At 51.7% G+C, this 11,983-nt stretch overlaps 1 protein-coding gene across 3 annotated transcripts in view; it reads left to right on the top strand.

Annotated features, from left to right (window-relative positions):
• The first annotated feature begins 887 nt into the window (after nucleotides 1-887).
• Nucleotides 888-11,983, top strand: part of AXDND1 (axonemal dynein light chain domain containing 1) — a 51,710-nt gene continuing 40,614 nt past the window's right edge. For all 3 annotated transcript variants that reach the window (XM_069978803.1, XM_069978804.1, XM_069978802.1), the window contains exons 1-5: nucleotides 888-1,009; nucleotides 3,831-4,009; nucleotides 8,645-8,745; nucleotides 9,088-9,184; nucleotides 11,619-11,704. In XM_069978803.1, the coding sequence (XP_069834904.1) occupies nucleotides 961-1,009; nucleotides 3,831-4,009; nucleotides 8,645-8,745; nucleotides 9,088-9,184; nucleotides 11,619-11,704 (512 nt within the window). In that variant the 5' untranslated portion in view covers nucleotides 888-960. The remainder of the gene's footprint in view (nucleotides 1,010-3,830; nucleotides 4,010-8,644; nucleotides 8,746-9,087; nucleotides 9,185-11,618; nucleotides 11,705-11,983) is intronic.

The raw sequence follows: 11,983 nt of genomic DNA, 5'->3' as shown, positions 1-11,983 counted from the left end.
AACTGGGGGCAACACACAGGGGATATATATACAACTGGGGGAAGCACACAGGGGATATATATACAACTTGGGAAGCAAACAGGGGGGTCTATATACTACTGGGGGAAGCAAACAGGGCATATATATACATATGGGGGGGGGGGCGCCATTTGCCTTCTCTGCCTAGGGCACCAAAATTCCTTGTCCCGGCCCTGGTTGCACTCCTCGGTGTCTGCCAGCAGGTGTCGCTGTATCAGTTGCACTCCTCGGTGTCTGCCAGCAGGTGTCGCTGTATCAGTTGCACTCCTCGGTGTCTGCCAGCAGGTGTCGCTGTATCAGTTGCACTCCTCGGTGTCTGCCAGCAGGTGTCGCTGTATGAGTTGCACTCCTCGGTGTGTGCCAGCAGGTGTTGCTGTATGAGTTGCACTCCTCGGTGTCTGCCAGCAGGTGTCGCTGTATCAGTTGCACTCCTCGGTGTCTGCCAGCAGGTGTCGCTGTATGAGTTGCACTCCTCGGTGTCTGCCAGCAGGTGTCGCTGTATGAGTTGCACTCCTCGGTGTCTGCCAGCAGGTGTCGCTGTATGAGTTGCACTCCTCGGTGTCTGCCAGCAGGTGTCGCTGTATGAGTTGCACTCCTCGGTGTCTGCCAGCAGGTGTCGCTGTATGAGTTGCACTCCTCGGTGTCTGCCAGCAGGTGTCGCTATTGTATCACGTCTCTATAGAACTTTCGGTTTCTCCCGTTCAGGGCCGGTTATTCCACATCACGATTATCTGCAATAATATCCCGACATGAGGCGCAGGGGGGATTATCGCGATGCCTCGTTGTCACGTTTCCTCCGGTCACAGCGGTCAGGTCCAGCGTGTGGACTTGTTCCTTCTCCTGAGCTGCGTGTTCTGTCGCTATGGTAACCGGGCGGGGCGTCGTCATGGAGACCCGGGGCGTCCTGGCGCTGAGTGCTGGAATCCGGAGCCGAGTGAGAAGATGTCAGTGAGTGCGGAACCGCGACCCCCGGGACGGAGGGGCAGCACAGGTACAGCGACGTGCACACTGCTGCGGTACCGCTCCTCACACTCTCTGCTCCTCTTATTCTCTTTGTTTCTGTTATTAGAGAACCTCCCCTCCATACTACAGACCCCCCCCCATACTACAGACCCCCCCATACTACAGACCCCCCCATACTACAGACCCCCCCCATACTACAGACCCCCCCCATACTACAGACCCCCCCATACTACAGACCCCTCCATACTACAGACCCCCCCCATACTACAGACCCCCCATACTACAGACCCCTCCATACTACAGACCCCCCCATACTACAGACCCCCCCATACTACAGACCCCCCCATACTACAGACCCCCCATGCTACAGACCCCCCCATACTACAGACCCCCCATGCTACAGACCCCCCCCATACTACAGACCCCCCCATACTACAGACCCCAGATCAGACCCCCCCATACTACAGACCCCCCATGCTACAGACCCCAGACCAGACCCCCCATACTACAGACCCCCCCATGCTACAGACCCTCCATACTACAGACCCCCCATACTACAGACCCCTCCTTACTACAGACCCCCCATACTGCAGACCCCCCCATACTACAGACCCCCCATACTACAGACCCCTCCTTACTACAGACCCCCCATACTGCAGACCCCCCCATACTACAGACCCCTCCTTACTACAGACCCCCATACTACAGACCCCACCCATACTACAGACCCCACCCATACTACAGACCCCCCATACTACAGACCCCCCATACTACAGACCCCCCCATACTACAGACCCCCCATGCTACAGACCCCAGACCAGACCCCCCATACTACAGACCCCCCCATGCTACAGACCCTCCATACTACAGACCCCCCCATACTACAGACCCCTCCTTACTACAGACCCCCCATACTGCAGACCCCCCATACTACAGACCCCTCCTTACTACAGACCCCCCATACTGCAGACCCCCCATACTACAGACCCCTCCTTACTACAGACCCCCCATACTGCAGACCCCCCCATACTACAGACCCCCCATTCTACAGACCCCTCCCCATACTACAGACCCCCCATACTACAGACCCCTCCATACTACAGACCCCCCATACTACAGACCCCCCCATACTCCAGACCCCCCCATACTCCAGACCCCCCCATACTCCAGACCCCCCCATACTCCAGACCCCACCATACTCCAGACCCCCCCATACTACAGACCCCTCCATACTACAACCCCCCCATACTACAGCCCCCCCATACTACAGACCCCTCCATACTACAGACCCCCCTTACTACAACCCCCATACTACAGCCCCCCCATACTACAGACCCCTCCATACTATAGACCCCCCATACCACAACCCCCATACTACAGACCCCCCATACTACAGACCCCCCATACTACAGACCCCCCCATACTACAGACCCCCCATCCTACAGACCCCCCCATACTACAGACCCCCCTCATACTACAGACCCCCCATACTACAGACTCCCTCCATACTACAGACCCCCCATACTGCAGACCCCCAAACTACAGACCCTTCCCATACTACAGACCCCTCCATACTACAGACCCCCATACTACAGACCCCTCCATACTACAGACCCCCATACTACAGACCCCCATACTATAGATCCCCCATACTACAGACCCCTCCATACTACAGACCCCCATACTATAGATCCCCCATACTACAGACCCCTCCATACTACAGACCCCTCCATACTACAGACCCCCATACTACAGACCCCTCATACTAAAGACCCTCCATACTACAGACCCCTCCATACTACAGACCCCCCCATACTACAGACCTCCCTATACTACAGACCTCCCCATACTACAGACATCCCCATACTACAGACCCCCCCGTACTACAGACCCCTCCATACTACAGACCCCCCGTACTACAGAACCTCCCGTACTACAGACCCCCCCATACTACAGGCCCCCCCATACTACAGACCCCCCCATACTACAGACCCCCCCATACTACAGACCCCCCATACTACAGACCCCTCCATACTACAGACCCCTCCATACTACATTCCCTTCCCCCTATACTACAGACCCCCCATACTACAGATCCCTCCATACTACAGACCCCCCATACTACAGACCCTCCATACTACAGACCCCCATAATATAGACCCCCCATCCTACAGACCCCCATACTGCAGACCCCCCATACTACAGACCCTCCATACTACAGACCCTCCATCCTACAGACCCCCCCATACTACAGACCCCCCATACTACAGACCCCCCATACTACAGACCCTCCATACTATAGACCCCCCATCCTACAGACCCCCATCCTACAGACCCCCCCATACTCCAGACCCCCATACTCCAGACCCCCCCATACTACAGACCCCCCATACTACAGACCCTTCCATACTACAGACCCTCCATACTACAGACCCTCCATACTACAGACCCTCCATACTACAGACCCTCCATACTACAGACCCCCCCATACTACAGACCCCCCCATACTACAGACCCTCCATACTACAGACCCCCATAATATAGACCCCCCATCCTACAGACCCCCATACTGCAGACCCCCCATACTACAGACCCCCCATACTACAGACCCCCCATACTACAGACCCCCCATACTACAGACCCCTCCATACTACAGACCCCCCATACTACAGACCCCCCATACTACAGACCCTCCATACTACAGACCCCCCCATACTACAGACCCCCCATACTACAACCCCCCATACTAAAGACCCTTCATACTACAGACCCCCCTATACTACAGCGCCTCCCCCCTATACTACAGACCCTCCATACTACAGACCCCTCCTTTCTTTCTTCCTCTATAGATCTGCTTCGTGTTGAGGACGTCTCGGCCGTTCCGGGACCCCCTCAGGCTCTTTCTTTACGGGATCCGGATGACTTTATCCCCCAGGAAATCCTCCAGGTTCTCATCTCATCCGGACGAGGAGCCGAGAAGCCGCAAATGGGTCAAATAAAGAAACCTGGAGGAGAGACGGATGGAAAGGTGCGATGTGTACAGAGCCGTACTACAGCCAGTGCTGGCCCAATTTCTGGTCCCAGTTTATATGAGTATATTTTCTGCGGAGTGCCCCTTGGGTCTCCGCTCTGTATGAGCGATGGTTCAGGGTTCGGCGTCGGGTTATGTTCACACTGCCGCCATTGTGGCCTCCATTTATACAGTGCTGCAGGGTGTGCTGGGGGTTTCCCTCATCCTATTACACATATACTGATCTGAGGTCATCTGACTGTATACTGTGACATCTGACACCTGGCATACTGTGACATCTGACACCTGGCATACTGTGACATCTGACACCTGGCATACTGTGACATCTGACACCTGGCATACTGTGGCATCTGACACCTGGCATACTGTGACATCTGACACCTGGCATACTGTGACATCTGACACCTGGCATACTGTGGCATCTGACACCTGGCATACTGTGACATCTGACACCTGACATACTGTGACATCTGACACCTGGCATACTGTGGCATCTGACAACTGGCACACTGTGGCATGATCTTACACCTGGCATACTGTGACATCTGACACCTGGCATACTGTGGCATGATCTTACACCTGGCATACTGTGACATCTGACACCTGGCATACTGTGGCATGATCTGACACCTGGCATACTATGACATCTGACACCTGGAATACTGTGATATCTGACACCTGGCATACTATGACATCTGACACCTGGCATACTGTGGCATCTGACACTTGGCATACTGTGACATGATCTGACACCTGGCATACTGTGACATCTGACACCTGGCATACTGTGACATCTGACATACTGTGACATCTGACACCTGGCATACTGTGGAATCTGACACCTGGCATACTGTGGAATCTGACATCTGGCATACTGTGGCATGATCTGACACCTGGCATACTGTGGCATGATCTTACACCTGGCATACTGTGGCATCTGACACCGGGCATACTGTGACATCTGACACCTGGCATACTGTGACATCTGACACCTGGCATACTGTGGCATCTGACACCTGGCATACTGTGGCATACTGTGACATCTGACACCTGGCATACTGTGGCATCTGACAACTGGCACACTGTGACATCTGACACCTGGCATACTGTGGCATGATCTGACACCTGGCATACTGTGGCATGATCTGACACCTGGCATACTATGACATCTGACACCTGGTATACTGTGGCATCTGACACCTGGCATACTGTGATATTTGACACCTGGCATACTGTGGCATCTGACACCTGGCATACTGTGACATCTGACACCTGGCATACTGTGGCATGATCTGACACCTGGCATACTGTGGCATGATCTGACACCTGGCATACTGTGGCATCTGACACCTGGCATACTGTGATATCTGACACCTGGCATACTGTGACATCTGACACCTGGCATACTGTGGCATCTGACACCTGGCATACTGTGGCATCTGACACCTGGCATACTGTGACATCTGACACCTGGCATACTGTGACATCTGACACCTGGCATACTGTGACATCCGACACCTGGCATACTGTGACATCCGACACCTGGCATACTGTGACATCTGACACCTGGAATACTGTGGCATCTGACACCTGGCATACTGTGACATCTGACACCTGGCATACTGTGACATCTGATACCTGGCATACTGTGATATCTGACACCTGGCATACTGTGGCATGATCTGACACCTGGCATACTGTGGCATCTGACACCGGGCATACTGTGACATCTGACACCGGGCATACTGTGACATCTGACACCTGGCATACTGTGGCATGATCTGACACCTGGCATACTGTGGCATCTGACACCTGGCATACTGTGGCATGATCTGACACCTGGCATACTGTGGCATGATCTGACACCTGGCATACTGTGGCATCTGACACCTGGCATACTGTGGCATCTGACACCTGGCATACTGTGGCATCTGACACCGGGCATACTGTGACATCTGATACCTGGCATACTGTGATATCTGACACCTGGCATACTGTGGCATGATCTGACACCGGGCATACTGTGGCATCTGACACCGGGCATACTGTGACATCTGACACCGGGCATACTGTGACATCTGACACCGGGCATACTGTGACATCTGACACCTGGCATACTGTGGCATGATCTGACACCTGGCATACTGTGGCATCTGACACCTGGCATACTGTGGCATGATCTGACACCTGGCATACTGTGGCATGATCTGACACCTGGCATACTGTGGCATCTGACACCTGGCATACTGTGGCATCTGACACCTGGCATACTGTGGCATCTGACACCGGGCATACTGTGACATCTGACACCTGGCATACTGTGGCATGATCTGACACCTGGCATACTGTGGCATGATCTGACACCTGGCATACATAGGGCACCACTGTAATTAAGAGAGGTATACGTTTAACACATAAGTCTTCTCATTGGATCCCATTAATTGTGATGGAGGCCAGTTGGACTGTTGCTTGCCGCCCCCCTGGTCTGTGCTGGTACCAGGGTCCCAAAAGACTACCACCAGCGGCACTGGACTCCCTGAGACATCCTCCTCCTCCAGACTGATCCCAGCCCGATGTGCCCTGGTCGTGCCTCTCTTCTCCGGGCGTCCGGCATTGGGTTGCCATGGGCACCGCCCCTCTTGATGACGTCAGCGCGGTGACTTATCGGGAGAGAACTGACATTACTGAGCCTGTGAGCCCTCCCTCCATGGTCCAGCTATCTCTTATTGTCAGGGTGGTGGCACCAGATTGGGGCTCTTTGCCAGTAGTGCACACACACACACACACACATGGACTCCCTTACTTCTCTGGTCAATCACAGCACCTACTGCTCTTCTGCTGTGCCAGGAAATAGTGCAAAGACACTAATGGTCGGCCACTGTGTTAGGGGGAATCTAGTGCTATAGAAGGCAGTGGAGGTAGAAGGGGTTACTGATACTCAGTGCCTGAGAGATAACAGCGAAAAACAGCAGCAACGGGATGACAGCAAGGAAAGGGTTACACCAAGCCCTGAGCCTTATGGGTGGTGAGAGATGAGAGGGAAGCCTTGATTTATCTTTGAGGAACAGTGAGGAAGCAGGAGACATGTAGGTACACAGCCCAGACTCGCTGCTCCCCTCTTCTGCACACAGCACATTGTAAGCCCTCCCCCCACATTCCCCTCACTTCCTGTAGTTTGTCCTGCTCTAGCTGTTACTAGAGACAGATTTCCCCTGACAACAGGCAGCAAACATCAGATTGTAGGAAATGAGACATCTAGTTGCTGAGAGATATTTATGGTAAGTGAAGTGATTTACAGAAATGGTAGGAATCACATCGTATTAAGTATCACATGCTGTGTTATAGGATGTATGTTACATGTTGTGTTGTACACTGTATGTTATGTGTCATACGCTGTATGTAACATGTGTTATACGCTGTATGTTATGTGTTATACGCTGTATGTTATGTGTTATATGTTGTATGTTATGTGTCATACGCTGTATGTTATGTGTTATACGCTGTATGTTATGTGTTATACGCTGTATGTTATGTGTCATACGCTGTATGTTATGTGTCATACGCTGTATGTTATGTGTTATACACTGTATGTTATGTGTTATACGCTGTATGCTGTGTGTTATATGTTGTATGTTATGTGTCATACGCTGTATGTTATGTGTCATACGCTGTATGTTATGTGTCATACGCTGTATGTTGTGTTATACGCTGTATGTTATGTGTTATACGCTGTATGTTATGTGTTATACGCTGTATGCTATGTGTTATATGTTGTATGTTATGTGTCATACGCCGTATGTTATGTGTTATATGTTGTATGTTATGTGTCATACGCTGTATGTTATGTCATACGCTGTATGCTATGTGTTATATGTTATGTGTCATACGCTGTATGTTATGTGTCATACGCTGTATGTTATGTGTTATACGCTGTATGTTATGTGTCATACGCTGTATGCTATGTGTTATATGTTGTATGTTATGTGTCATACGCTGTATGTTATGTGTTATACGCTGTATGTTATGTGTTATACGCTGTATGTTATGTGTTATACGCTGTATGTTATGTGTTATACGCTGTATGTTATGTGTTATACGCTGTATGTTATGTGTTATACGCCGTATGTTATGTGTTATATGTCGTATGTTATGTGTTATATGCTGTATGTTATGTGTTATACGCCGTATGTTATGTGTTATATGTCGTATGTTATGTGTTATACGCTGTATGTTGTGTTATACGCTGTATGTTATGTGTTATACGCTGTATGTTGTTATACGCCGTATGTTATGTGTTATATGTCGTATGTTCTGTGTTATATGCTGTATGTTATGTGTTATATGTCGTATGTTATGTGTTATATGCTGTATGTTATGTGTTATATGTCGTATGTTATGTGTTATATGCTGTATGTTATGTGTTATACGCCGTATGTTATGTGTTATATGCTGTATGTTATGTGTTATATGCTGTATGTTATGTTATATGCTGTATGTTGTTATACGCCGTATGTTATGTGTTATACGCCGTATGTTATGTGTTATATGCCGTATGTTATGTGTTATATGTCGTATGTTCTGTGTTATACTCTGTATATTAGTTATCTATAAGTTACATTATGTTTGCTGCAGGTTTCCTTGCGGCCCACAGACCCGGTCTGGCATCATCCTCTCCGCAGGGCCCGGTTTAAGCATCTGACGGAGCAGCCGGTGTGTGTGTCGGGCGCCGGGAGGTGAGACGTCTCATCTATTACCACAATCTGTGAATGGGACTCTTACATTACATAGGGGCAGCGTGGGACTACATTAGATTTGTTTGTAGTCTGTTACCATAGAGATGCATTGCTGTCATAGGGGCTGTAAATCCAAGGAAACTTGTAACAAAAAGTTGCAAATAACTTTTGTCTCCCAATTCCCAAACAATTCCCGGCACTTGTCAGGCCGGTGATGTCGTCTCTAACCCGATATCCTGACCCCTTGAAGCCTCCAGGCCCCATCACCGGGCACTGGGCAGTATTGGTGTAATGGATTGCAGCAGGATTATTCTGTCTGCTGAGATGATGTCCATCTTTCAGGGATATTTCATTCCTATGCGATGCTTTGGTGATGGAGAAAAAGAACACGGCAGCCGCACAGCTGACAAGCCGAAGTGACAAATCACCGAGAACAATGGTAGGTGCCTGACCGCGCTCCTCCTATAGACGGTACGCATCTCACTGCCGCTATACTGTACAAAACCCTTGTTACCCCATTGGGTATAGTATTGTACCCACCATTACTGCCAAAGGGCACAACCAAAGTAAAGTCATTGCCTCTTAACTATACTCCCCGACACTGCTATCAGGGGTCCGGGCTCTGTTACATGTCTCTACCTCTGGGCTGTACACCTGGCACTGCTATCGGGGGTCCGGGCTCTTTAACATGTCTCTACCTCTGGGCTGTACACCTGGCACTGATATTAGGGGTCTGGGCTCTGTTACATGTCTCTACCTCTGGGCTGTACACCTGGCACTGCTATCGGGGGTCCGGGCTCTGTTACATGTCTCTACCTCTGGGCTGTACACCTGGCACTGCTATCGGTGATCCGGGCTCTGTTACATGTCTCTACCTCTGGTCTGTACACCTGGCACTGCTATCGGGGATCCGGGCTCTGTTACATGTCTCTACCTCTGGGCTGTACACCTGGCACTGCTATCGGGGGTCCGGGCTCTGTTACATGTCTCTACCTCTGGGCTGTACACCTGGCACTGCTATCGGAGGTCCGGGCTCTGTTACATGTCTCTACCTCTGGGCTGTACACCTGGCACTGCTATTAGGGGTCTGGGCTCTGTTACATGTCTCTACCTCTGGGCTGTACACTTGGCACTGATATTAGGGGTCTGGGCTCTGTTACATGTCTCTACCTCTGGGCTGTACACCTGGCACTGCTATCGGGGGTCTGGGCTCTGTTACATGTCTCTACCTCTGGGCTGTACACCTGGCACTGCTATCGGGGGTCCGGGCTCTGTTACATGTCTCTACCTCTGGGCTGTACACCTGGCACTGCTATTGGGGGTCCGGGCTCTGTTACATGTCTCTACCTCTGGGCTGTACACCTGGCACTGCTATCGGGGGTCCGGGCTCTGTTACATGTCTCTACCTCTGGGCTGTACACCTGGCACTGCTATCAGGGGTCCGGGCTCTGTTACATGTCTCTACCTCTGGGCTGTACACCGGGCACTGCTATTGGGGGTCCGGGCTCTGTTACATGTCTCTACCTCTGGGCTGTACACCTGGCACTGCTATTAGGGGTCTGGGCTTTGTTACATGTCTCTACCTCTGGGCTGTACACTTGGCACTGCTATCGGGGGTCCAGGCTCTGTTACATGTCTCTACCTCTGGGCTGTACACCTGGCACTGCTATCGGGGGTCCGGGCTCTGTTACATGTCTCTACCTCTGGGCTGTACACCTGGCACTGCTATCGGGGGTCCGGGCTCTGTTACATGTCTCTACCTCTGGGCTGTACACCGGGCACTGCTATCGGGGGTCCAGGCTTTGTTACATGTCTCTACCTCTGGGCTGTACACTTGGCACTGCTATCGGGGGTCCAGGCTCTGTTACATGTCTCTACCTCTGGGCTGTACACCGGGCACTGCTATCGGGGGTCCGGGCTCTGTTACATGTCTCTACCTCTGGGCTGTACACCGGGCACTGCTATCGGGGGTCCAGGCTCTGTTACATGTCTCTACCTCTGGGCTGTACACCTGGCATTGCTATCGGGGGTCCGGGCTCTGTTACATGTCTCTACCTCTGGGCTATACACATGGCACTGCTATCGGGGGTCCGGGCTCTGTTACATGTCTCTACCTCTGGGCTGTACACCTGGCACTGCTATCGGGGTCCGGGCTCTGTTACATGTCTCTACCTCTGGGCTGTACACCTGGCACTGCTATTAGGGGTCTGGGCTTTGTTACATGTCTCTACCTCTGGGCTGTACACTTGGCACTGCTATCGGGGGTCCAGGCTCTGTTACATGTCTCTACCTCTGGGCTGTACACCTGGCACTGCTATCGGGGGTCCGGGCTCTGTTACATGTCTCTACCTCTGGGCTGTACACCGGGCACTGCTATCGGGGGTCCGGGCTCTGTTACATGTCTCTACCTCTGGGCTGTACACCGGGCACTGCTATCGGGGGTCTGGGCTCTGTTACATGTCTCTACCTCTGGGCTGTACACCTGGCACTGCTATCGGGGGTCCGGGCTTTGTTACATGTCTCTACCTCTGGGCTGTACACTTGGCACTGCTATCGGGGGTCCAGGCTCTGTTACATGTCTCTACCTCTGGGCTGTACACCTGGCACTGCTATCGGGGGTCCGGGCTCTGTTACATGTCTCTACCTCTGGGCTGTACACCTGGCACTGCTATCGGGGGTCCGGGCTCTGTTACATGTCTCTACCTCTGGGCTGTACACCTGGCATTGCTATCGGGGGTCCGGGCTCTGTTACATGTCTCTACCTCTGGGCTGTACACATGGCACTGCTATCGGGGGTCCGGGCTCTGTTAGGTTACATGAGTTTTATGTTGTTCTTTTTCTATGTGATAATCGGGATCTTATTTTTCCTCCAGGATCGGGAGATTGAGGAAAGTCTCGTCCCAAGTGAATTCTACATTGTGAAGAATAAAGGAGTGCTGGGTCTGGAGTATTATGAAGAGTGAGTGTGTGTGTGTGTGTGTGTGAATGTGTGTAAGTGAGTGTGTGAGAGAGTGTGTGTGTGTGAGTGTGTGTGAATGTGTGTGTAAGTGAGTGTGTAAGTGAGTGTGTGAGAGAGTGTGTGTGAGTGTGTGTGAGTGAGCGTGTGTGAATGTGTGTGTGAATGTGTGTGTAAGTGAGTGTGTGAGAGAGTGTGAGTGTGTGTGTGTGTGTGTGTGTGTGTGTGTGTGAGGGGAAGTTGTTACTGTTATAGTGAGACACCGATGTAGCGCTGGTATTT

This window comes from Dendropsophus ebraccatus, chromosome 8, assembly GCF_027789765.1.
Source record: "Dendropsophus ebraccatus isolate aDenEbr1 chromosome 8, aDenEbr1.pat, whole genome shotgun sequence".
In the NCBI taxonomy this organism is placed as follows: domain Eukaryota; kingdom Metazoa; phylum Chordata; class Amphibia; order Anura; family Hylidae; genus Dendropsophus; species Dendropsophus ebraccatus.
The sequence above is the reverse complement of the archived record's forward strand: the minus strand, read 5'-3'. Positions and strand labels throughout refer to the sequence as shown.